This window comes from Monodelphis domestica, chromosome 5 (genome assembly GCF_027887165.1).
Source record: "Monodelphis domestica isolate mMonDom1 chromosome 5, mMonDom1.pri, whole genome shotgun sequence".
Classification (NCBI taxonomy): domain Eukaryota; kingdom Metazoa; phylum Chordata; class Mammalia; order Didelphimorphia; family Didelphidae; genus Monodelphis; species Monodelphis domestica.
The window spans coordinates 80270230-80291761 of record NC_077231.1 but is presented as its reverse complement, the minus strand read 5'-3'; the positions used below and the strand labels follow the sequence as shown (position 1 = coordinate 80291761).

General features: G+C 42.0%; 1 protein-coding gene across 5 annotated transcripts in view; it reads left to right on the top strand.

Moving 5' to 3' along the window:
* Positions 1-21532, top strand: part of CDK17 (cyclin dependent kinase 17) — a 138036-nt gene that overhangs the window by 104806 nt on the left and 11698 nt on the right. For all 5 annotated transcript variants that reach the window (XM_001364494.4, XM_016425732.2, XM_007503241.3 and 2 more), the window contains 7 exons: positions 4290-4346; positions 5505-5619; positions 6240-6334; positions 11510-11572; positions 13963-14086; positions 18697-18817; positions 20812-20909. In XM_001364494.4, coding sequence (XP_001364531.1) covers positions 4290-4346; positions 5505-5619; positions 6240-6334; positions 11510-11572; positions 13963-14086; positions 18697-18817; positions 20812-20909 — 673 coding nt within the window. The remainder of the gene's footprint in view (positions 1-4289; positions 4347-5504; positions 5620-6239; positions 6335-11509; positions 11573-13962; positions 14087-18696; positions 18818-20811; positions 20910-21532) is intronic.

Here is a 21532-nt window from a genome sequence, read left to right as displayed (position 1 = left end):
AGAGCTAACTACTTCCTTGATTTTCCAGGGATAAAGAAGTATCTAAAAGCAAAATTGCACCCATAACACATAAATATACCACCACATTTCTTATGTGGAAATGAAACACCAACCCCAAGAGTTACATACCACTGAATTTTCTCACATAGAATTGAGGATTGCACAGAATCCGGGAAGAGACAATGATAGTATTTCAGCAACTTTGGTCATTGCTCTGAGGTCATAGAAAGTCTATACTTGTTTTGGAAAACCATCCCTGAACTAATTTTAAACGGCATAATCATGTACATCTGTATTCATAACTGGCACAATGCTAATGGTATTTCTTTAGGAACCATTTCAGCTGTGTGGGTGTAGGTCCCTACACAATCAAGAACTCTCCCCTGTTTTTTCCTTAATAATACGTGCTGGGCTTAACCACAAGAAGGCTCATGGTGCTCTGCTGGTATTGTGTTTGGAGTTTGGGGGTAGTTTCTTAAGTAAAACTATATGAGAAATAAGGCAGAAGGAATTAATGGAGCTATTTCCATTGGGTTGGGCAGAACTTCAGTTGCATCCCCTAGTGTTCCTGTCTGAACTGGAGTTTGGTGGTGGTGCCAAACGCTGAAACTGAAACCGTGCTCTTTTGTTGGGAAAGCAGATTCAGAAAGGGCGCAGGGGATGCTGGCCCAGAATTTTAAAAGTCTAGCTCCAGTTTGCAACCGGGATTATTAGTACCCTCCTAAAGAATGTTTAACTAAAATCATCCTTTTTGTTGCTGAGTTCATTCTCACTTCTGTCTCTTGAATTTTCTAAGGAGGAATGTTAGTAAGCTCATTGGTTTTGTCCTGCTGAACAGAGAACAGACAGAGGGAGAATAACTGTACTCACCCAGATTTGCATTTTAGACTTTAACAAGGAGGAATATACATTGGCTTATTAGACTTTTTATTATTTAATCCCTGAAAAGAGCCTGATGGGTAACTAACTCATGATTCTGGGTTTTATAAACCAGCAAGACTCGTGGTTTAAGTGGGAGGCATGTGAAAGTGCCAGTCACTTTATTTAATAGCCCACTGTTCAAATCTAAATTTGACATTACGATTCCAGTACAGTATTTACTTTCCATTTTTATAGCTTGTCAGCAAATTCTAATGATGTCACTGAATTCCTCTCTGAGGGGGCTGGAAGCAGAACTAACTCTTCTTTGTAATTTGGAATATTAGACATAGCTCTTCTGGTCAGCAGAGGAACTGTATATATCCATTTATTGGATGTATTTGTCACTAGGTATCAGTGACGTTTCTGTCCGTAAGGACCTGAAAATCCATATGATTTTTTTCAAACTGGTTCTGGTTTTTAATCACAAGTTATATTATGTTGATGTTCTTTGATATTTCAAGTATATAGTTAAAGAACTTGCCCAGAAAAGTCTCTGTGCTTCTGGTTACTAAGAAGGCTTTATTCTTTCCTGTTTTTCTCCTACTAAGTGATTAAATCTGGCAAGTTTTCTACTGATATTGGTTGCTTTCCCATGTTTCTCAAATAATTTTTAGTGCATTTATTGGAGACAATTCACAAGACCTTTTTTAAGCTGGGAAAAATTAAAGTGCTACCACATGTGTTAAGTCAGGTACCTGCATCCTATAGTGACAATTATTAGACAGATATATGTGTGTTAATCATGGCTCCCATGGCTTAGTTACAGAATTTTTAAAAATAGCATGCTTGCTGCCTAAAATTACCAATGCATTGGAGTCTAGATGTGTGTGCATACATCTAGAGGACATGCATAAAATGTGGCCCATACACAAGAGCTTTTCCAAATCAGGTTGTCATGACCTGCATGGTAGGCTGTTTGATGCCTTTTGAAAGGCCTTAGCCGTGATGGGAAGAGTTATCTGTTCCATCTCGTTTTGCAAGGATCTAATATTTCTAAGTAATGCTTTACAACATCATGGACAGCACTAATCTATAGTTAATAGATTTGTTATTGGATCAATTAGCTTTTGGCAATTTATTTTTTTAAGAGTAACAAATGCACTCATTATTGATGAGTCATAAGATTTTGCTGCCAGAGAGCGATAAGAGTATGTGGTGTGATTTTCAGTGAGGTTGCAGCATAATTCATAGCCATATCAACAATTAGTTCTGTAATCTAGAAAGTCAGTGGTATTGGAACTTATTTTCAGATTTGGAATTTTACAAAAGTCATTTTGTGTTGGACCTTCAAATTACATTTCCCTAAGTGGATGTGTAAACATGCAAATATTAAATTAGATCAACCGCAAGCATTTGTTTTCCGCAAGAGAGTCTCTATTATGACGGTTTTGTAAAGACATTGAGCATGATGCCAAGAGGATGTTTGCAGGAGGATAGAAATTTAACAAGGAATGAAGATAACCTTCGCTAATGGGTAGCATTTCTAGATCCCCTGTGCATGTGCTTTGGGACCCTGGGGAACTTTTTCAGTACTATATGGTAATCTATGCCAGCAAGAAAGGCAGAGGATGTTTAATGGTTGGTTGGATTCAGGCTACCAACAGTTGTGATTCAGAGGTGTGAGGGGGAGGGGAGTGCCGCAGTGGCAGAGTGGAGGACAAGGACTGAGAGAAGGCCATTGTTTGGGACGGTCAGGCTAGCTTTGGAGAGAGCATATAAGGAGAGACACTGAAAGCCAGTTTTCAAGGGGCTGCGAAGTGAGTGCAAGGAGAGCCTGTAAAGCAGGGAAGATGCACAGGGCAGCCATGGTGAGGCAGGGTCCAGTGGAGGAACATCTGGGTGTGTTTGTAGGCGGCAGGGAATGGGCCCGTGTGGCTGGGGAGTGGTGGAAAATGAGAGGGGAAGAGGATGATTTGTGGAGGCAGTCAGCTAGAAGAGTCGGGAGGGGAGACCTTGGTGAGGGAAAAGGCCACCTCTTCAGCAGAGATTGGGGAAAAAAGAAAAGAGGAGGCGTGGAGTCCAGGGCTTTTGAGAGGTAGAAAGGAGGACTGAAGAGAGATCTCATCGCAAATGTCTTCTATTTCCTCAGCAGAGAATGAGATGAAGTCCTCTGCTGAGAGAATGGAAGAGGATAAAGAAAGCTTTGTCTTGCATTATACTGGCTATTCAAGAAAAGAATTCTTCATCCTCCAAAGATGATGCTATATTATTCCTGACCAAAGAGATTACTGCTGATGACATTGACAGCCTGGCCTGGTTTATGTTCCTTTGAGAAACAAAATTACAGTTTTAAGGAACAGTTATTTCCTCTCTGGCTCCTTTATTTCTATATAAAGAAAACAGCACCACAAAGATCTCTTAACTGGCTCCCTTCACAGATAACCCCCAGTGCCTCTTTTATTCACCATGAGCAGTTGCTGAATAATGATCTCTTGTATTTCAGGAGCTCTCTCACACTACCTCCTTGTCCCCCATCATCCTTCTTTTACCCCATAGAATCATAGTCACTCCTGGATAATTCCATGTTGCCATTAGGATATGTGAGTCTTTTTCTTTTCTTCTCTAGCCTCATGTTTTCTCTTTCCACATTTTCTGTAGGACTCCTCCAGCTCTATAGATGTCCTTTCTTTTTCTGTCTGTTTGAAACTTTCCATATTAGCATCTTTGGATTTCTCTTAAGTAGTGAATCTCTAGCCTATACCTGCCCAATCAAGAGTATGTATAGATACCCCCTTTCCTAGATCAGAACATTTGAAAAAAATTGGACCAAGAAGAAGAAAGGGGAGAAAAGGTAAAGGGTTTTTGAAAGCTTGTGGATTCTTTCCATGTAATTCATACACATTGCTTTTTCTTGTTCTTCACCTACCATTTTCTGTGCAGCATCTGAGTATGATTTTTCATTAGTGATTAAGTTCCGTAGCTTTTGGTATGAACATTGTAGTACTTTTCCTTTTTGTTGTTCCTCATAGTAAGGAATAGTGGGGAAGGCAGGAGGAAAAGTTTTCCTTGTAATCCACATCATAATCAAAGCAGCAGTGTTGGGCACTTGTCTTTGCAAAGACCTCATTATCTTGAAAACTGCAGTCCCTCGAAGATATATAATTTTGTCTTTACTCTAGATATTGGTTAGGCACCATTTTATGTAAAATGTAGGATGACATTTTATCAGTGAAATTCTTTTGTTTTGATTCAACCACTTCCATGCTGGTCGAATTTAATCTTGTAAATAGCTGTCCACCAAATGAAATTGGACCAGACTGTAGTACGCATTAATTAACTCATTAATTCTGATAACAATATCAGAAGATGCAGAGAATATGACATTTTAAGAAGAAATGTTGAAATTTGTGTTTCTGCTTTAATTGTAGTCGGAGATTGGATTTGGGAAAATGGAGACCTATATCAAATTGGAAAAGCTTGGAGAGGTGAGGAATGAACACAAATTTTTTCTTTTCTGTGATCATTTTTTGCATTAAAAAGCATACTTCACAATACAAGTATCATAACTTACCCATATGAATCACTTTATAACCCTTCTTGATTTCCTGTGATTCTGCATTTCTATAGATACCTAGACAGATTTTTCAAAAATAATCTCAGACAATAAGTGTTGTTCCTAGTTCAGCTCCAATTTTTGCTTTATATTTAGATCTTCACATTTTTCATTCTTTAAGGTGATACTGTATGTCACATTGATGAGTAAATTATTCTAGTTGGCCATCCAAGTATATTGTAAAAGAAAAAAATCCTATTAGCTTACTATTTTTTTTATCTGCCTAAAAAAAGAAATCCCTCTTCGTTAAAAGAACTTCTCTTGCCTTTCTTTTGCTAGATAACATCTACTTCATGACTTAAAAATATGATGTCGTTTTTATTGAGAAGACGTTTAATGTTGTAAAATAGACCCCAGAATGGGCAGTGGGGAGGTGATTATTGCTCTCATAATGATTTTTGCTGAAATTTCAAAATACTGCTGACTTAGAAATAAGTATTATCTCAAAAGTTCCAATTCCCTTTAGTTGAACTAGGACTTCTAGGCTAAGAACTCTGTATACTAGCATGGGAAGAACAGCAAATAGTATAAATCCAAATCCTCAAGGGTTTAAAGTGGTATCCTGCATGATCAGAGCAGACATCATTGGGAGCTAGACAGTTACTGTTTAATCAAGTCATAAAACTAAGACATGGACCATGCTCTACCTGGATCTTTCTGCCGAGGTCAGTCAAGTTCAGCAGTACCTGCCTGTTGTGGCCAGTAACCCAAAGGAAGATTCCAAAGCCCCGAATTGGTGGCAACTCCAGAGAGCAGAGAGAAGGAGACTCAGAGCTCCAAAGCTCCTGGACCAAATGTTTGATGGAAACGGACAGTTACTGTAGAATGCAGAAGATACAGAAGCCAGGCATCTGGCACACAAGCTTCTTGGTGCCTTTTTGGGAAAACAAAAGGGCATCCCACTGGTGTTTTCTGTAGAGGATGCAATACAGCGAGACACTGTGGCAGAGGCCTTTTCCTATCTCTGTGGCATAGATAGAACATCGTGGGTTTTCTTGGTATGATATTGTCTTTTCAACTGTGATACTAGGGAACCTATGCAACTGTATATAAAGGAAGAAGTAAACTGACCGAGAACTTGGTAGCATTAAAGGAGATCCGCTTGGAACATGAAGAGGGAGCTCCGTGCACAGCCATAAGAGAAGGTAGGATGGTCACATGTATAAGAATAAGAGAGTCTTGGGGAAGGTTTCTTAGGACTGGGCTGCTCTAACTTCATCATTTGTGAATGAGAGGGGCTCAAAGATGCAAAAAGAGTAAACATCTGAAAAGGGAATAGTCCAAGCCTTGAAAAAGAGCAAATGTCAAGCATATTTTATTAAACCTTATGACTATGTAGTTTGCAAATTTATTCCACAACTACACAAGAGCCTTCTTGTTTGTGGGATTGTACTGTGATGAAGTAAAAATCTTTCTATTTAGGCAGAGTTGCTTTTTAAAGATTAGAAGGTGGGGCAGCAAGGTCGCTCAGTCGATAGAGCACCAGGCCTAGAGTCTGAAGGACCTGGGTGCAGATCTGGCCTCAGACACCCCCTACTGAGTGATCCTGGGCAAGTTACTTAACCCTAATTAACTAGACCTTGTAGCTCTTCTACCTTAGACTTGATGCTTAGATAAAAGTTAGAAGTTTCAAAGAAGAAAGAGGCTACTGTACTCACTTCAATTAAATTTGATTTTTAATTCATTTCTAATAGCATACTGGTAGTTTATAGATAAATTTAATCCCTCAGATTTTAATTCAATTTATTTATTTTCTTTTTCCTAGTTTCATTATTAAAGGACCTAAAGCATGCCAATATTGTTACATTACATGACATCGTTCACACAGACAAATCCTTGACTCTAGTCTTTGAGTACTTGGTAAGCATTATTTTTTTCATTTTATTCTACTTCTGTTCTACTTCCAAGTGAATTACATAAGAAAAAAGGTCTCACACATTGTCATCGAACAGTTAAGTCCATCCTGGGGGGTGGAGGTGGGGGCCAATATAAATCCGATATGCTGCCTCCCTGCAAAGAGAGTGTGCCTTTGTCAAAGAACTCTCCAACAATGGAGCAGTGGCCGTGAGAGGACAGATCTCTGAGTGCTTGGTGAGCATTAACCCCCAATGGTATTTTGGTTTTATGTTGGCTTTGTTAATGGTTAGAAATGAACATTCTCAGAACCGTGCTTACTGTATTATTACCTTTAACTTATTTCTGTGCCATTATGAATGTAGATGTGGGCTGGCAGGAATGGGATGTCCTCGAGGTGTTTTTACTCCTTTCCATTTTACTTATGTATATCTACTCCCCCACCAAAAAAAAGTTCATTATAATTGAGAATAAATTCTAGTTTCAAGTATAGAATTGCTCACTTTCTGTTGTAATATGAATAATAGAAAGAAAACTTCGTTACAGTCTGACGTACCCCGTGGGAACTCGGAGCCAGGAGATTACGGTTCTAAGTCTCTCGGCCGGAAGGAACGTGGAGATACCCTTCGAGGCCCACAATCCTGTGGCGCTAAATAAGCCCTCCCCTTTGAGTTTCACCCTCTATCCCAGCTGCTGGTACAGTTTGTTACAGATGCCCACGAGAGTTATGGCCTCACCTGCTTGGGACGTGGCCAAGTTTTGGGTTGAATACACAACTAAATCACAGCAATTGTTATCCTCCAAACTTAAAAGTGAATTGAATTTGGATATGTCTTGGTGACTTTTATTCCACTACCAAGTGTATTACCTAGGAAAAGAAGCTCTCATACGTCAGCCTTGGAGAATGGGGGGCGGGGGATGCAAATATAAAGAAGGTACGTCACCTGCTCTGAAGGAGAAAACAGACAGTTAGCCAGAGAACCGAGAGGTAAAAAAGAAAGGCTTGGTGAAGGTGACTTCCGGCTTAGTGGTATTTTAGCTGGGCCTTCACAAGGTGAGCTGGATTGAGGAACAGTTTGACTAGAGGATGGAACCCTTACGAAGGAAATAGTAGGCAGTCTGGAAAGGACAGTCTGGGCCGGATTGGAGAAGGCATTCAATTCAAGCTAAGGCGGTGCTTTAGGACGATTAGACCAACAGGAGATGGGTTAGAGCAGAGCTGCAAGGCCATGAATTCAGATGGGAAGCGAGACGCGCTCATCTGAATGAAGTGAATGGCGATGGCTATGGAAAAGGCCCGGAGACTCTTCCGAAGTGCTTATTGGCCATAGAGTTGGAATAATGGGATTTGGGGAGGGATTAGATATTGGAAGGAAGGAATCCTAAAAGTGGAGTTCATACCTAAATGAAAGAGAAACAAGAGGATTAGAGAAAGTCAGATAGAAAGTAGCATTTGGAATACAAATGAGGAGTTTCCATTTGGAATGGGATAGGTTTAAGAGTACTGGAGATAGAGCAAGTTGGTAGTAAAGATTTTTGAGTCTTCTGTGTAGAGAAGCCTCATTCTTTGCGTAGAATTTCACTTCAGTGAGGACAGGAACTGTGGCATTTTGGTGTAGACTTTGCATTCCCAGGGCCTGGCGTAGTGCTTACATAGAGTAGGCGAGAATTAAATATTGAATCAAATTGATCATTTAAGCCATGGGAATGACTGAGATTTCTGAGGAATAAAGAATGGAAAGCAGAAGAAAGAACCAAGACCTAGTCTAGTCTTTCACGGAACTTCCATGGGGGGGGCGGGGGGGCTTAGAAGGTGACAAAGACAGTTGAAAGTGTAGAGCTGAGTAGAAGCCATGGTAGGAGAAATTTCCAGAAGAGGAATAGTCAACAGTGCTGTCATGGAGAGGTAGATAAGAAAATAAGACATTTTAAAAAATGGTAGCCCTGGATTTGGCTTTTAGGAGATTGCCTTCAAGATTAGCCCTCAAGAGAATGATTTCATTGGCATAGTGGAAGCCGGAGTCAGATTACCAAAGGTGGATGAGTGGACATGGGGTGAGGAGGTGAAGACCTTGGAGATTTAGTCTTATTCCCGATGTTTTGGCCCTCCTGGGTAGCATGAGGAGGGAGGATCCAGAGCATTTGTAGGGAAGTAGTGGCAGGGGACCCAGAGAATCCAAGATAATCAGGTAACCCTATAGCAGAAAATCCACTTATGGCTTAGAGGCCAACTTTAGCCTAGAGCCATAAAGGACTAGAACAGGAAGAGTTCAGATCAAAGGGCTAGAGTTACTCAGATGACTTGGAGGGAACCTTCATTTTTCTAGATCCTTTCCTGCCCTGCCTTTTTTGTCTTGGAGTCAATACTGTGTATTGGTTCCAAGGCAGAAGAGTGGTAAGGGCTAGGTGATGGGGGTCAAGTGACTTGCCCAGGGTCACACAGCTGGGATGTGTCTGAGGCCAGATTTGAACCTAGGACCTCCTGTCTCTAGGCCTGGCTCTCAATCCAGTGAGCCACCCAGCTACCACTCCCCCCTTTCCCCTCTCCCCCCCCCCCCCCCACCTTGCCCTTTTGAACTAGCGAACTTGGAATAATTTATGTCAACACTACTCATTGAGCACCTGGAATGCCAGTCCCCAGGATTACAGAGATATATAAAAAAATTAGACTGACCTTAAGAAGCAGGAGTGCCACCGTTTCCAGTCTGCCAGTAAGTAGGAGAAAGATGGAACTGAATCTGAGTGATAGCAGGTCAGAGGTGGACACTTTAAATAATACCACAAGAGGTAAAAATAAAATGCTCCCGAAGCATATGAAGGTGACTTCTGGCTTAGGAGTATTTTAGCTAGGCTTTAACAAGATAGACAGGATAAAAATGAGGAACAGTTTGACTGTAGGATGGAGTCCTGAGGGCAGAATAGCCATAAGTGTATTTGTCAGAAGATAAGAGAGGGGCAGTTGCCCAGGGAGACTGAAGATACCGAAATGGAAGAAGAGAGTTGGTGGAGCAGGGTCCCAGAGGAAGTGGGGAGGGACGGGCCCCAAATCCAGATAGAAGAATTCCCCTTGGAAAGGAGAAGATCGAGGCTGAGGTAGATAGGAGAAAGGTTGAGAGAGTTGATTAGTAGTTGATCACATACTCATAATTGGAAGGTCAAGAGATGATTGTCATAGTAGAAAAGATTTGGAATAGCCATTAGGATTTAAGTGTGTCAACTAAAGACAAAGAGGGCGGATCTAGTTGAAGGTGGAGAGTTTGAGTTATTGTGGGATTGGATGGCATAGACTTTGCTCAACACTTTAAATGGATTTGAGGGAAATGAATGATGCCTGCCCAACATTAGAATTGACAAGTTAGATATAGTGAAAGTTTATAGGAAAAAGGAATTGTAGAGTGCTAGCAAATTCATCACTGAAATGTCTATTCTTTGGGGGTCTTGCTTAGAAAAGAATTAATGAGGTGATGATCAACTTGGAGCAGGGATTCTTCATCTGCGGCTCGTAGTTTCCCCAAGAATTCAGTAGATCGGTTCAGGGGCTTCATGAATTTGGTTTCTCTAACTTCTAGTTATTTTTAAATGTTACTTTGATAATTGGTCATTAGGTTTCAACAGACTGCCCATAAGATCAAGGACAGGGAAAAGGGCTTAGCATACTTGCCTTGAAGAATAGGGAGCTGTAGCAGGTAATGTGTGTTTGTGCCCGGACAGATCATTGAGAGAAACACATAAGCATTTGGGAAGACAAAGAAGGGAACTGAGACTACAAAGAGTAGGCTGAGTTTGGATTTGGAGTCTATTGAACTGAGTAGAAAACCCCGCAATTCTAATGGAAGATTAGTGTGATAATGTGGGTTTTAGAAATATTCCCTTCCCAGGTGCTGAGCCGATTCGTAGAAATCTCAGACCCAGCTTTATTCTTACAAGGGCAGTTCACTATATTTTATTTATTTATTCATTTATTTTATTTAGTCAATTTAGAACATTATTCCTTGGTCACAAGAATCATATTCTATCCCTCCCTCCCCTAGCTCCATCCTTCCCTTAGCCCACGTGCAGCTCCACTGGGCATTACATTTGTCCCTGATCAGAACCTATTTCCACTCTGTTTATGTTTGCACTGGGATGTCCATTTAGAGTCTACATCCTCAATCGTATCCCCCTCAGCCCATGTAGTCAAGCAGTTGTTTTTCTTTGGTGTTTTTACTCCCACTATTTTTCCTCTGAATGTGGATAGTGTTCTTTCTCATAGATCCCTCTAGGTTGTTGAGGATCACTGCATTGCCACTAATGGAGAAGTCCATTACATTCGATTGTACCACAGTGTATCAGGCTCTGTGTACATTGTTCTCCTGGTTCTGCTCCTTTCGCTCTGCATCCCTTCCTGGAGGTTGTTCCAGTCTCCATGGAATTCCTCCAGTTCATTATTCCTTTTAGCACAATAGTATTCCATCACCAACATATACCACAATTTGTTCAGCCATTCTTCAATTGAAGGGCATCCCCCCCCCGTTTCCAATTTTTGGCCACCACAAAGAGCGCAGCTATGAATATTCTTGTACAAGTCTTTTTGTCCATTATCTCTTTGGGGTACAGACCCAGCAGTGCTATGGCTGGGTCAAAGGGCAGACAGTCTTTTCTCACCCTTTGGGCATAGTTCCAAATTGCCCTCCAGAATGGCTGGATCAGTTCACAACTCCACCAGCAATGCATTAATGTCCCCACTTTGCCACATCCCCTCCAGCATTCATTACTTTCCTTTGCTGTTATGTTAGCCAATCTGCTAGGTGTGAGGTGATACCTCAGAGTTGTTTTGATTTGCATCTCTCTGATTATCAGAGATTTAGAACACTTTTTCATGTGCTCATTAATAGCTTTGATTTATTTAACTGAAAACTGCCTATTCATGTCCCTTGCTCATTTTTCAATTGGAGAATGGCTTTATTTTTTATACAATTGTTTTGGCTCTTTATAAACTTGAGTAATTAGACCTTTGTCAGAGGTTTTTGTTATGAAGATTGTTTCCCAATTTGTTACTTCCCTTCTAATTTTGGTTGCATTGGTTTTGTTTCTACAAAAACTTTTTAGTAGTTCATTATATTTTAAATGAAGTATTTAGAAAGAACTTGGACCTTAAACGTTTTGTGCTATGTACTAAATTCTGATACTTTGTTCTTGTAGGACAAAGACTTAAAGCAGTACATGGATGACTGTGGCAACATCATGAGCATGCATAATGTAAAGGTGAGCGGAATGAGCACATAGGAACACTGTTTCTAACCTGATGAACCTGTTAAAAGTGAAGCTCTTTTCCTTTCATCACTACCTTCATATTGATTTTTTTTTCATTTATTTGATGAAATGAATGTTAAAAATAAATAAATAAAAGGGCCGGAGGAGGGTGGAGCAAGCCTAATTTAATTTCACTGAAGTAATCCTTTAAAAGATGAGCTCCCCCGGCGCATCAACAGATGAGTCAGTTACCCCCACCCTCTCCCCCTCCACCCCGCAATTATATCTGTTTGTCAGAATTAAATCTGTTATGTAAGGATAGCTACAGTGGTATGATCAGCATGTAAGCGATTTCATTTAAACTTCACCTCTAGTCTCTATATATAGTTAGAAGGAAATGTCACTCAGACATCGAACCCATCTCTGTTTTGTTCTGTAAATCTGAGGATGAAAGGAACACTGTGTGATGTACTGTTTGGTACAGTAACTAATGCAGTGCAAACTCAGGAAAGAGTGATGAAGCTAGTGGAAGAAATTGATTATTCTTTTAAAAAAAGCCTCAGATCAGGGGCAGCTGGGCGGCTTAGTGGATGGAGAGCCAGGCCTAGAGACAGGATGTCCTGGGTTCACATCTGGCCTCAGACACCTCCTAGCTGTGTGACCCTGGACAAGTCACTTCACCCCCATTTCCTAGTCTTTGTGAATTGATTCTAAGGTGGAAGGTAAGGGTTTAAAAAAATAAAACAGCTTGGATCAAAATGACTTAAAATTTGTATGGACCAACCCAAGACCATTATTTGTTAAGAGATTGTTTATACAAATAGGTGGCACCTTTTATGTTCTTAAATTATTCCTCCTCTTCCAGGCTGCCTTATTTCCGTTGAAGGCACCACCTTCAAGGGTCAGTTGAGCTTGTGACAAGTTATTTTGTCCCTCGTCCCTTCACAGCATCCTATATTCTTAATCTTATTTTGATTTTCAGGGCTGTTCTATTCGTTCAGGTTCTCATCATCTTCTCCAGACTCATATTAGCCTCCTGATTGGTCTCCTGACCTTCCTCCAGTCTTTGCCCATGTCCAGTTTGCTCTCCACAGAGCCTCCATTCCTAAAGCACAGATTATGTCACTGGCCTGCTGAAATCTCCTCCATCACCAAAGTTTCCCATCACCAAAGTAAAAAGCTACAAATTCCTTAGACCGTCATGGAAGGCTTTCTGCAGGCTGCCTCCTCCCTCCCTTTCCATCCTTATTTGATTCTGCCCTGAATTCTGCATGCCTGCCAAAAAGCAGGGCCGTTTGGGCTCTCAGTCCGCTCCTCGCTCATGCACATACCCTGCCCTAGGCCTGGAAATGCCCTCACCTTTACCTAGTGAATCCTTGTTTTTTCTTTAAGGCCCAAATCAGAGGGCACCTTTGCTCATCTCTTACCCTCTCCCAGACTCCCAGAGACTTCACTGTGACCTGTTCCTCCTCCTCTCACTTGTCTGCCGTGGTCAGTCAGCCTCTCTCCCTCTCTTAGTCTCCTTCCCCTCATTCCTCTCTTCTTCTTCCCTTCCGTCTTCTCCTGCCCCTCCTCTGCATCTCCCTTTGTCTCCCCATCTACCTGTTATATTTTACCCTTCTCCTTCATAGAATTGAAGCTCTTTGAGGGCTAGACCGGTTTGTCTTTGTGCTTCTAGCCCAACTGAAGTATTAAATGTTTGTTGCATTGGATTGCTGTGTATGGAGGAGGAGGAGGGCAAAGTCTCGCAACCGCGCCTTTGTTTCTCTTAGCAGAAAGGTCGGTGAGGATGGTAATTTTAAAGTAAGCCTTTTCTAAACTTTTCTGCCTTAGAGGATAATGACATGTTATATAGCCTTTGAGCTCTGTGTTGCATCAGCTTCTTTATAGAACGTACTTAGACATTATAATTAAGAACCTCATTTTCCATCGTGCCCTTGCTTCTGTTCTTGTGACCTCTTGGGGGCGCCCTCACAACCCCCGTTCTGACCCAGAGGCCTCCTTGACCCAGACCTATTTTAACAAAGTTGATCTCAGAACAGGCTACGGGGAGTTTGTGTAGCTTAACCCAGTATAACTTAACAATTTAAAATTCTATCTCATGACCAAGAGCAAGTGCTTAAGTATTTAAAATGCCTGTTCTTGTATGTTGAAATGCTGTCTAATATCATCTGCTTTACGAATATGCGCGAAACCAAAAGGAACAACATGATGAATTTGAGAGCAGACAAAGCCAATTGCTTTTTGGTCCCTGATGTGAGTTTTCCTTATACAAGACCATCTGATTGCTTTAAGCTTAATTGTTTAATCAAAGGAATATCTGTTTGTCCGGAAGACTGATTTCTGTTGATCTGAACTGTGTGTGTTTGTGGATATAGGTATGTTTTCTTTTTGTTTTTTAGCTTTTTTTATACCAGATTCTTCGTGGGTTGGCCTATTGCCACAGAAGGAAGGTGCTTCATCGGGACCTGAAACCACAGAACCTCCTCATTAATGAGAAAGGAGAATTAAAGCTAGCAGACTTTGGTATGAAACATAAAATATAAATATTTTAAGAGTGGTTAGATTGTAGCCTAAAGGAACAGTCATTAGTTAGTGGTTTTCTTGTTACCAGAAATATAGGCTATTTGACAGTTAGGATCTTAGGCATGGCCATGGCAGGGAGAAATGTGTTCTGTAACCTAGAACAGTGTTTTGTGTTGACTGCTCCAAAAGGGTTTTGTTTGCCTGCCACTCCGCAACACTTAGCTTTCTGTGCCATCATTGACATTGCAAGCTGCTTACTCACTTTTTGTCTCTTAATGAATAAGAATTCAAGAGTGAAAATAAAGTAAAATTCAGTATCTTCTTCTTGCTCTGAAAAGGCTTAGCTTTAGATCAGTAGTCTAGGATCTCATGACTATTTTTTGTTAAACTCGGGTGATTGTGTAATTCTAGTGACTAGAATAAATAAGAGAACATCTTGAAAATCAAACAACAGTGACTTTGAAAAAAAAATTACCCTCTTTCTTAGTATCAGTTCTAAGACAAAAGAATGGCAAGGCCTAGGCAATTGAGGTTAAGTGACTTACCCAGGGTCACACACAGCCAGGAAGCATCTGAGACCAGATTTGAACCCAAGTCCTCTTGACACCAGGCCTGGTGCTCTATCTAGCTGCCCCTTAGGAATTTAGAATGTGGTGGTGTAGAAGCTTCAGGAATGATCATTTTAAGTTCATTCTTCTCAGAATGATGCTCTTTACTATTCTAAAAGAGCTATGTAATTAAAAAAAAACTAACAGCTTATGTATTACTGGGGTGGTTTTTCCCTATCAGGGCTTAAATTTTATTCCAAAAAATTTCCTAGTAAAAATTTAAGTATTCTTCTATTTTTAATTAGTTGTGGGCATTCACTAATTTGATAAATTGAGAGGTAGCAGTCAGACTTAACAGCTGATTAACTGGTTAGTATTCACGGTGAGTCAAGAGTAGAGCTAAGTCTTCTTTGTAGCCATCCCTTGGTCATTTGAAAGGTATAGTTAATTTCTTATTTTCTCCTTTATAAAGGAAATGGAGCACACATGATTCAGACAACAAAGAAAAATTCATTCTATTTAGATCTGCCTGCATAGACTGCACCTTTTGTATTCAGGCATTATTAAAATTAAATAATTAACCCTAACTTATTTTTATTTCTTGATCCCGATTTCTTCCCCTTCTCCCCCCCACCCCCACTTCCATTGTTCCAAGTTCCCAACTAAGAATCGATTAGAAGGATTTGGGGAGGAATGAAAGCAGACAGCAAGGACCACCAAACCTTTTTGAAAGGATATTGTTAAGAAAATGTTGTTTTCAGCATCCTCTTTCCAAAGTGGTATCTCCTGTCTCCAGGCCAGCCACCAAAATCCCTCTAACGCCAGGCCTCAGAATATGTCAGATAGACTCTCCTCTCCCTTTACATAAAAATCTAAAACAGTCTTGATTGTCTCAGAGGCCACCAGCAAGGACTGGCTATCGTCATGGGCATAATTTAGCCCTTTTAATTCTGGAGAAAAGAGAATAGGAAGGAGGTACTGACTGCTTCCTATCCTTTGATTGTCATATGTATGCCATTGGGTTAAGTAAACTGTTTCCGTCAGGGCCTTGCATGGATGTGTCATAGGCACCCAGTGTTTACTGAATTGAAAAATTCCGGGCAGTCTGGTACAGTAATTGACCCCCAGGAGTTGCTTTTATGGACAAAAAATATTTCTTTTCCTAAGTAAACTTTAGAGAAGTTGAAATGGATTACCAGGGGAAATTACTTACCATCCTGGCCATTTATTATAAGGAGTTACCAGTGTGGACATGTACATACAAACACACACAGCCAGTAAGATCTCAGATTTCCAACTGTTTGCAATTTACCTGTTCTTTCTGGATCAAGTTGAAAAACTGTTCCGAATCTTCTTCCCGAACTCAGTAGCTTTCATCTGAAGTATTTGGAAATTGCTTGAATAACACTAGAGTCATGTAAAAATTAATCTAGATTTAGGCGAGTCTGACGTTGTGACTTTCGTTGATCCCAGCACCGGTGCCACAGTTCCCATTATGAACTGGGAAGGAAGAGTTTGAATGGAACACCTTGCTCCCACCTACTCACTTCACACTCACACTCAAGCCTTCCTCGGTGATGGGAGAATGTGTAGATTTTAGCATCTGAACTCTTGTCTCTCAGACTGGGCCTTCTTCACAGGACCCACCTTTATCAAATTCGTTTAAAGAAGCGGCAGTTATCTCCGCCTTGCTTTGTCAACAACTTAAACAAGTGATTGTTTCTTCTTTTTCTTCCTCTTCTCTGAAAGAACTTAATGTCCTACTTGTTTTTAGCCACTTTGAAATTTTCATCACAGGACATGAATGAGGCTTACATCAAGGTCAGGTATGAGAAATGTTTTTGTATGTAAGCACATTTTAAGTCTTTTTGCCCTTTTTTTTTAACCTTACACAATTTAACTTAGTCAGAAAGCCTCTAATTTGTGATTTCATGGCCCTTTGATAGCCCCTTTCAAAAAAAAAACACACCTTATTTCTCCTGTGCTTCTATTCTTTCTCTTTTAAACTAAGTAATGAAGAAACTTTATTTCTCTACCAATTATGCTATACCTTCATGGTATCCACAGAGATACTATAAATGGTTCATACAATATTCTTTTGTGCTCTCTACCCACAGTACACTTTTTTTATTTTATTTTTCATTTTTATTTTCAGTTGCAAATTCTCTTCCTTTCCCACTCATTGAAAAAGGCAAGTAATATGCCCATTATACCTAAGAAGTCATGCAAAACATTTCTACATTATCCTTGTTAAAAAACAGAGAAGGAAGAAAAGTAAAGGAATGGCAGGGGGAATCCCTGTTTGAGGAGGACAACATTTTTCATCCTCATCAGTGCCTTGGAGTTTGGGTCATTCTATTGATCAGAGTTGCTTAGTCTTTTGCTGTTGATCAGTCATCCATAACAGTGTTGCTGTTGCAGTGTACACTGTTCTCCTGGTTCTGCTCACTTCACTTTGCGTCATTTCAAGGAAGTCTTCCCAGGTTTCTCTGAAAGCATCCTGCTTGTCATTTCTTACAGCCTAAGAATATTCCTTTATTCTTGTGCACCAAACCTTGTTCAGCCATTCCCCAATTGAGGGGCATCCCTCAGTTCTCAGTTCTTTGCCACCCCAGAAAGAGCTATTGTCACCATTTGTGTGTAGATGAAGCCTTTCCTTTTTCTTTTTTGCCCCTCTGTTTTTGCACATCAGCTGCTTTTTCCCAGGAAGGTTTGGTTCTCTTCAGTTCGAAGTTTTACTTTATTAGTAAAGTTCTCTTTATGTTCTTTATTGTGAGTTGTTAAATCAGTGTTCTTGTCTAAGTTTCTTTCTTGCACCTGTTATTGATTTATTTTTATTTATTCATACCATCTCTCTGCCCAGCCTTATTCTCTCCCTTGTGCTTCAGTCCTACATTGCTGGCTGAATATGAGACACTTTAAACCAGACTCACCATTTTGTTTCTATTTCCTCCAACCTCCTCTGCTTCCAGAGTGACCTATTTTGTCAACTCACCATTCTTCTAGCCCTCCCTGGCTTGTTCCTGCCCCTGCCTGAGCAAGCAGGTGCCTTTTCTCTGCTTCCCACAAAGTTGGCCAGCCGCCTCCATCTCGGCCTTCCTTACCTGCCAAAGGGACTCTCCTGATGGGCAGATTGGGCCCCGTCGGCCTCAAGCTCACCTGAACTCCACTGGCTCCCTCGAGCCTCGGGGAGCTCCTCCTGACACGGAGCGCTGTGGAGGCCGTCCCCGTGCCGCCGCGCCCCGCCCCGCCCCCCCCCCCCCCCCCCCCCCCGTACCCCGCAAAACCAATGGCCTTGTTTTCCGACCAAGTCCACTCTGTACCAGCTTCTACAATTTACTCTTTGTGGCTGTCCTAACAGGGAATTCTTTGGTATTGCTACTCAGAGGTTATTGGAGTGACTTGGAAGCTTCTTTTATACCGATAGTGGTTGGTGAATTGATCATCTTAAAGAGTCCAGCAAAAGAAATTTAAAATTGGCTGAGAAGAGAAAACAGACTTATGAAAATAGCACATCAGAGGGGCAGCTCAGTCTCTCCGTGGATAGAGAACCCAACCTGGAGATGGGAGATCCTAATTTCATAGCCGATTTCAGACACTTCCCAGCTGGGTGACCCTGGGCAAGTCACTTAACCCCCATTGCCTAGCCCTTACCACTCTTCTGCCTTGGAACCAATACACAGCATTGATTCTAAGGCGGAAGGTAAGAGTTAAAAAAAAAAGAAAAGAAAAGAAAAGAAAAGAAAAAATAGCACATCAAATCGAGGTGTCCCTATTTAATTGTTGTTTTTAGGGTATAATAATAATCTCATCTAGGAAGTAATTTTGAAGTGGACATTTGGGGGATGCTTCAAAGCAATGAGAATCTTCATTAAATGTGGAAGGAAGGAGTTGGCATGTTTCACCTTCTTTGTCAAGGAGGTTCTGGCAAGTTTTGAGTAGGTACAAAGGAGTGATCCAAAGACGCTCCTTTTTGAAACCAGGGCTGCGAGCTAGGAAGTGGGTGGGGTGGGCAGGGATCACCAGTTCTGTGTTTCTTACATGTTTTATTTTTCCGTAAAGGACTAGCGAGAGCCAAGTCAGTTCCCACAAAGACCTACTCCAATGAAGTCGTCACGCTTTGGTACCGGCCGCCTGACGTGCTCTTGGGCTCCTCCGAGTACTCGACGCAGATCGATATGTGGTGAGTGTGCGGGCGCCGTGGCAGGCTCGTGCCCTTGGGCTGTGGTTGTCCGTGACTTCTAGGGAGCCCTCCACGCAGCGGCCTGTTGTCTCACAGCCCCGCTTGAGGGCCCCTGAGCCCGTCACTCGGGTTCTGGGTGTTGAAGGCTAGCTGCTGACACGGGTGCGGGCCCTTTTAATAATTGGCATATTGATGGGGCCAATATTTGTGTCAGGAGTAGACAGGCTCTCGAGTTTCCCTTGGAAATATGGCCGCCAGGCATTGTGGAAAAATCTTTTCAGGCTGGTTATTAAGAAAAACGTATTTATTATAACTCTTAAAAATCATACAAAGGGAAAGTAAGTATTTGTAAGGGGTTCCCTGTTCACTAATGAATTCTACTCTGTAACCCCCAAAACCTTTCTCGCGAGAGAAGCCTTCTTGTTCACCAAATGGCCATCCCTCCCTTATCTGCACCACAAAGTATCGCTGAACGGCTAGAGAGCCCATATCTTAGAGGCTAGTCCCAGGCCGCGGCTGCTCTCTGGCGGCCCCCAGAGGGCTCTGAGCCATTGCACCGCAGCTCCTCTTCAGACCCAAACAAGATGCGATTGTGATGTTACCCATCTCCGACCACCCTCTCATCTGTCTCCCAGAAGAGACTAACAAGTGCCGTCCTCCAGGCCCACTCCGAAATTCCCTGTGGGACCGCTTCGGCGTTCTCCCGCCTCTCCTGAAGCCCCCTTCCCTGGCTCCACTCTCCACCTGACCATGCCCCGTGGCACGCCTGTCAGCACAGGAGCCTCTTCCTGAGCCACAAAGCGGGCAGAAGAAGCCCTCCTGCATGGATCTGGGGAGGTCCTGAGGCGTGTTTGGCCCACCTTAAAGTGTGCTCTTGCACGCCCGACTCCCTTCTTCAGCCTGTCCGAATGGAGCCTGGCTCCAAGGGATCGTCCTGGATCTGCTGCTCTATGCAGCCTTTGACATCTCCCCTCCACGCTCTGTGTGCTTCAGTGGGGAACACTCGGTAGCATCAGGGATCACTTGGGGGAAATTTTATGCCGTTCCCTTGTGCCTCTACTCACAAGCCCATGTGTCCTCTCCCCTTGGACTGAGCTCAGCTTCTGACGCTTGTTTCTGGTTGTTTCTTTAAGTGAGCCTTTGGCTCCATGCGCTCCCCTTTGAAAATACCCCTTCCTCTCCTGCCACAGAGCATTTGCTCATGGCGAGCCCACGTGGCATGCTTCACGATCTCTAATAACCTGCCCGTTCCTGTGCCTCCCTCGGGACCGCGCGTCTTCCTGGATGAGCCAGCCTCGAGGGATTTCTCCCTCCTCAAAGCTTCTCTAAAACTCTTTGTCTGCAGTAGTCACTGAATGAAATAAACTAACCCTCTGACTTTTAAGCTCTTTTATCTTGCCTTGGACAGTTATTTGAAATCACATCATTATTTGGCTGTTTGTTCTCAGTAGGATGCAGATTCCTTTGAGGTCGGGTCTCTAGTTGTGAGAGACGGCCTTCTTGGGTAAGGAGGGACGAAGAGGACAATAAGGGTGCTGTAAAAACAAACTGGAGCAATACAAATCTTTAAAAAAAAAATGGACAACCACAAGATACCCAGGACAAGCACTTAAAGGAAAAAAATTAAGCAAAACAGATTCGTCGAGTGACCATCCTTGGGGTCAGAATACTGTGACTTGCAGAGTCAAGTGTTTGGAAAGGGATGGTATTCCAGAGCAAGGGTAGGGAAGGCTGCTTTATAGGTTAGTGGAGAGGAGGCAGAGGAGGACTTATGTAGGGTGAATGATATGTCCAGAGGCACGAGGAAGGAATGCAAGCAAGTGAGCCAAATGCCCACCAGGCAAGTGTGACCAGTTTGGGCAGGAGATCTTCTAGCAGATAGCAGATAAAAATTAAAATTCCCAGATAGTTATTTGAAAGCAAAGACTGTGTGTGATGCTTTATCTTGTGTCAATTGATTTCTCTCTCTTTTTCCCCCACTGCACACTGTAAAGGGGTGTTGGCTGCATATTTTTTGAAATGGCATCAGGAAGACCCCTTTTCCCAGGTTCTACTGTGGAGGATGAATTACACCTCATCTTTCGACTTCTCGGTAAGGGTCGTTTTCCTCTCTGCACCTGCGTATTGCCTGCTTTGAAAAGGTTGGCTGAGCGCATTCTTAACGTTGTTGTTCTGTCTTGTTTTGACATCATCTTCATCTCCCACGTGTCTCTCCTCTCCCAGAGAGAGAAGCATTTCCTGTAATGATTTGGTTCAGGAAATATTTATTAACCATCTGCCAAGTATCGGTATGGAGGTTCAAAGAGAGCTCAAAGGTGATCCAACCTTGGAGAAAATCCCTAAATTGTAAATTCTCTTCAGAATTGCTAGTGCGTGATCTTCCAGCCTCTGCTTAAATCTTTTTCATGTTGAAGAACTCACTAGCTACCAGAGCAGAACTTTCATTTGAGAGCAGCTCTTAGACTCAAGAAAGTTTTCTTTAATATTAAATTGAAATCTGTCTCCCTTACCATCACTCCACTGGGCCTTAGTTCTGGCCTGGAGTCGAAGCCAAGTGTCTGGTGGGGCATGTGGCAACCCTTCAAATGCTGAAGCCTACATGATCTCCTCTTCTCCGGATTTAGCGCCCTTAATCCATCAAGTTGTCTTCATGTGATTTGGTTTTGAATTCCAGCACCACCTTGGTTGCCTTCCTCTGAGCACATTCCGCCTTAT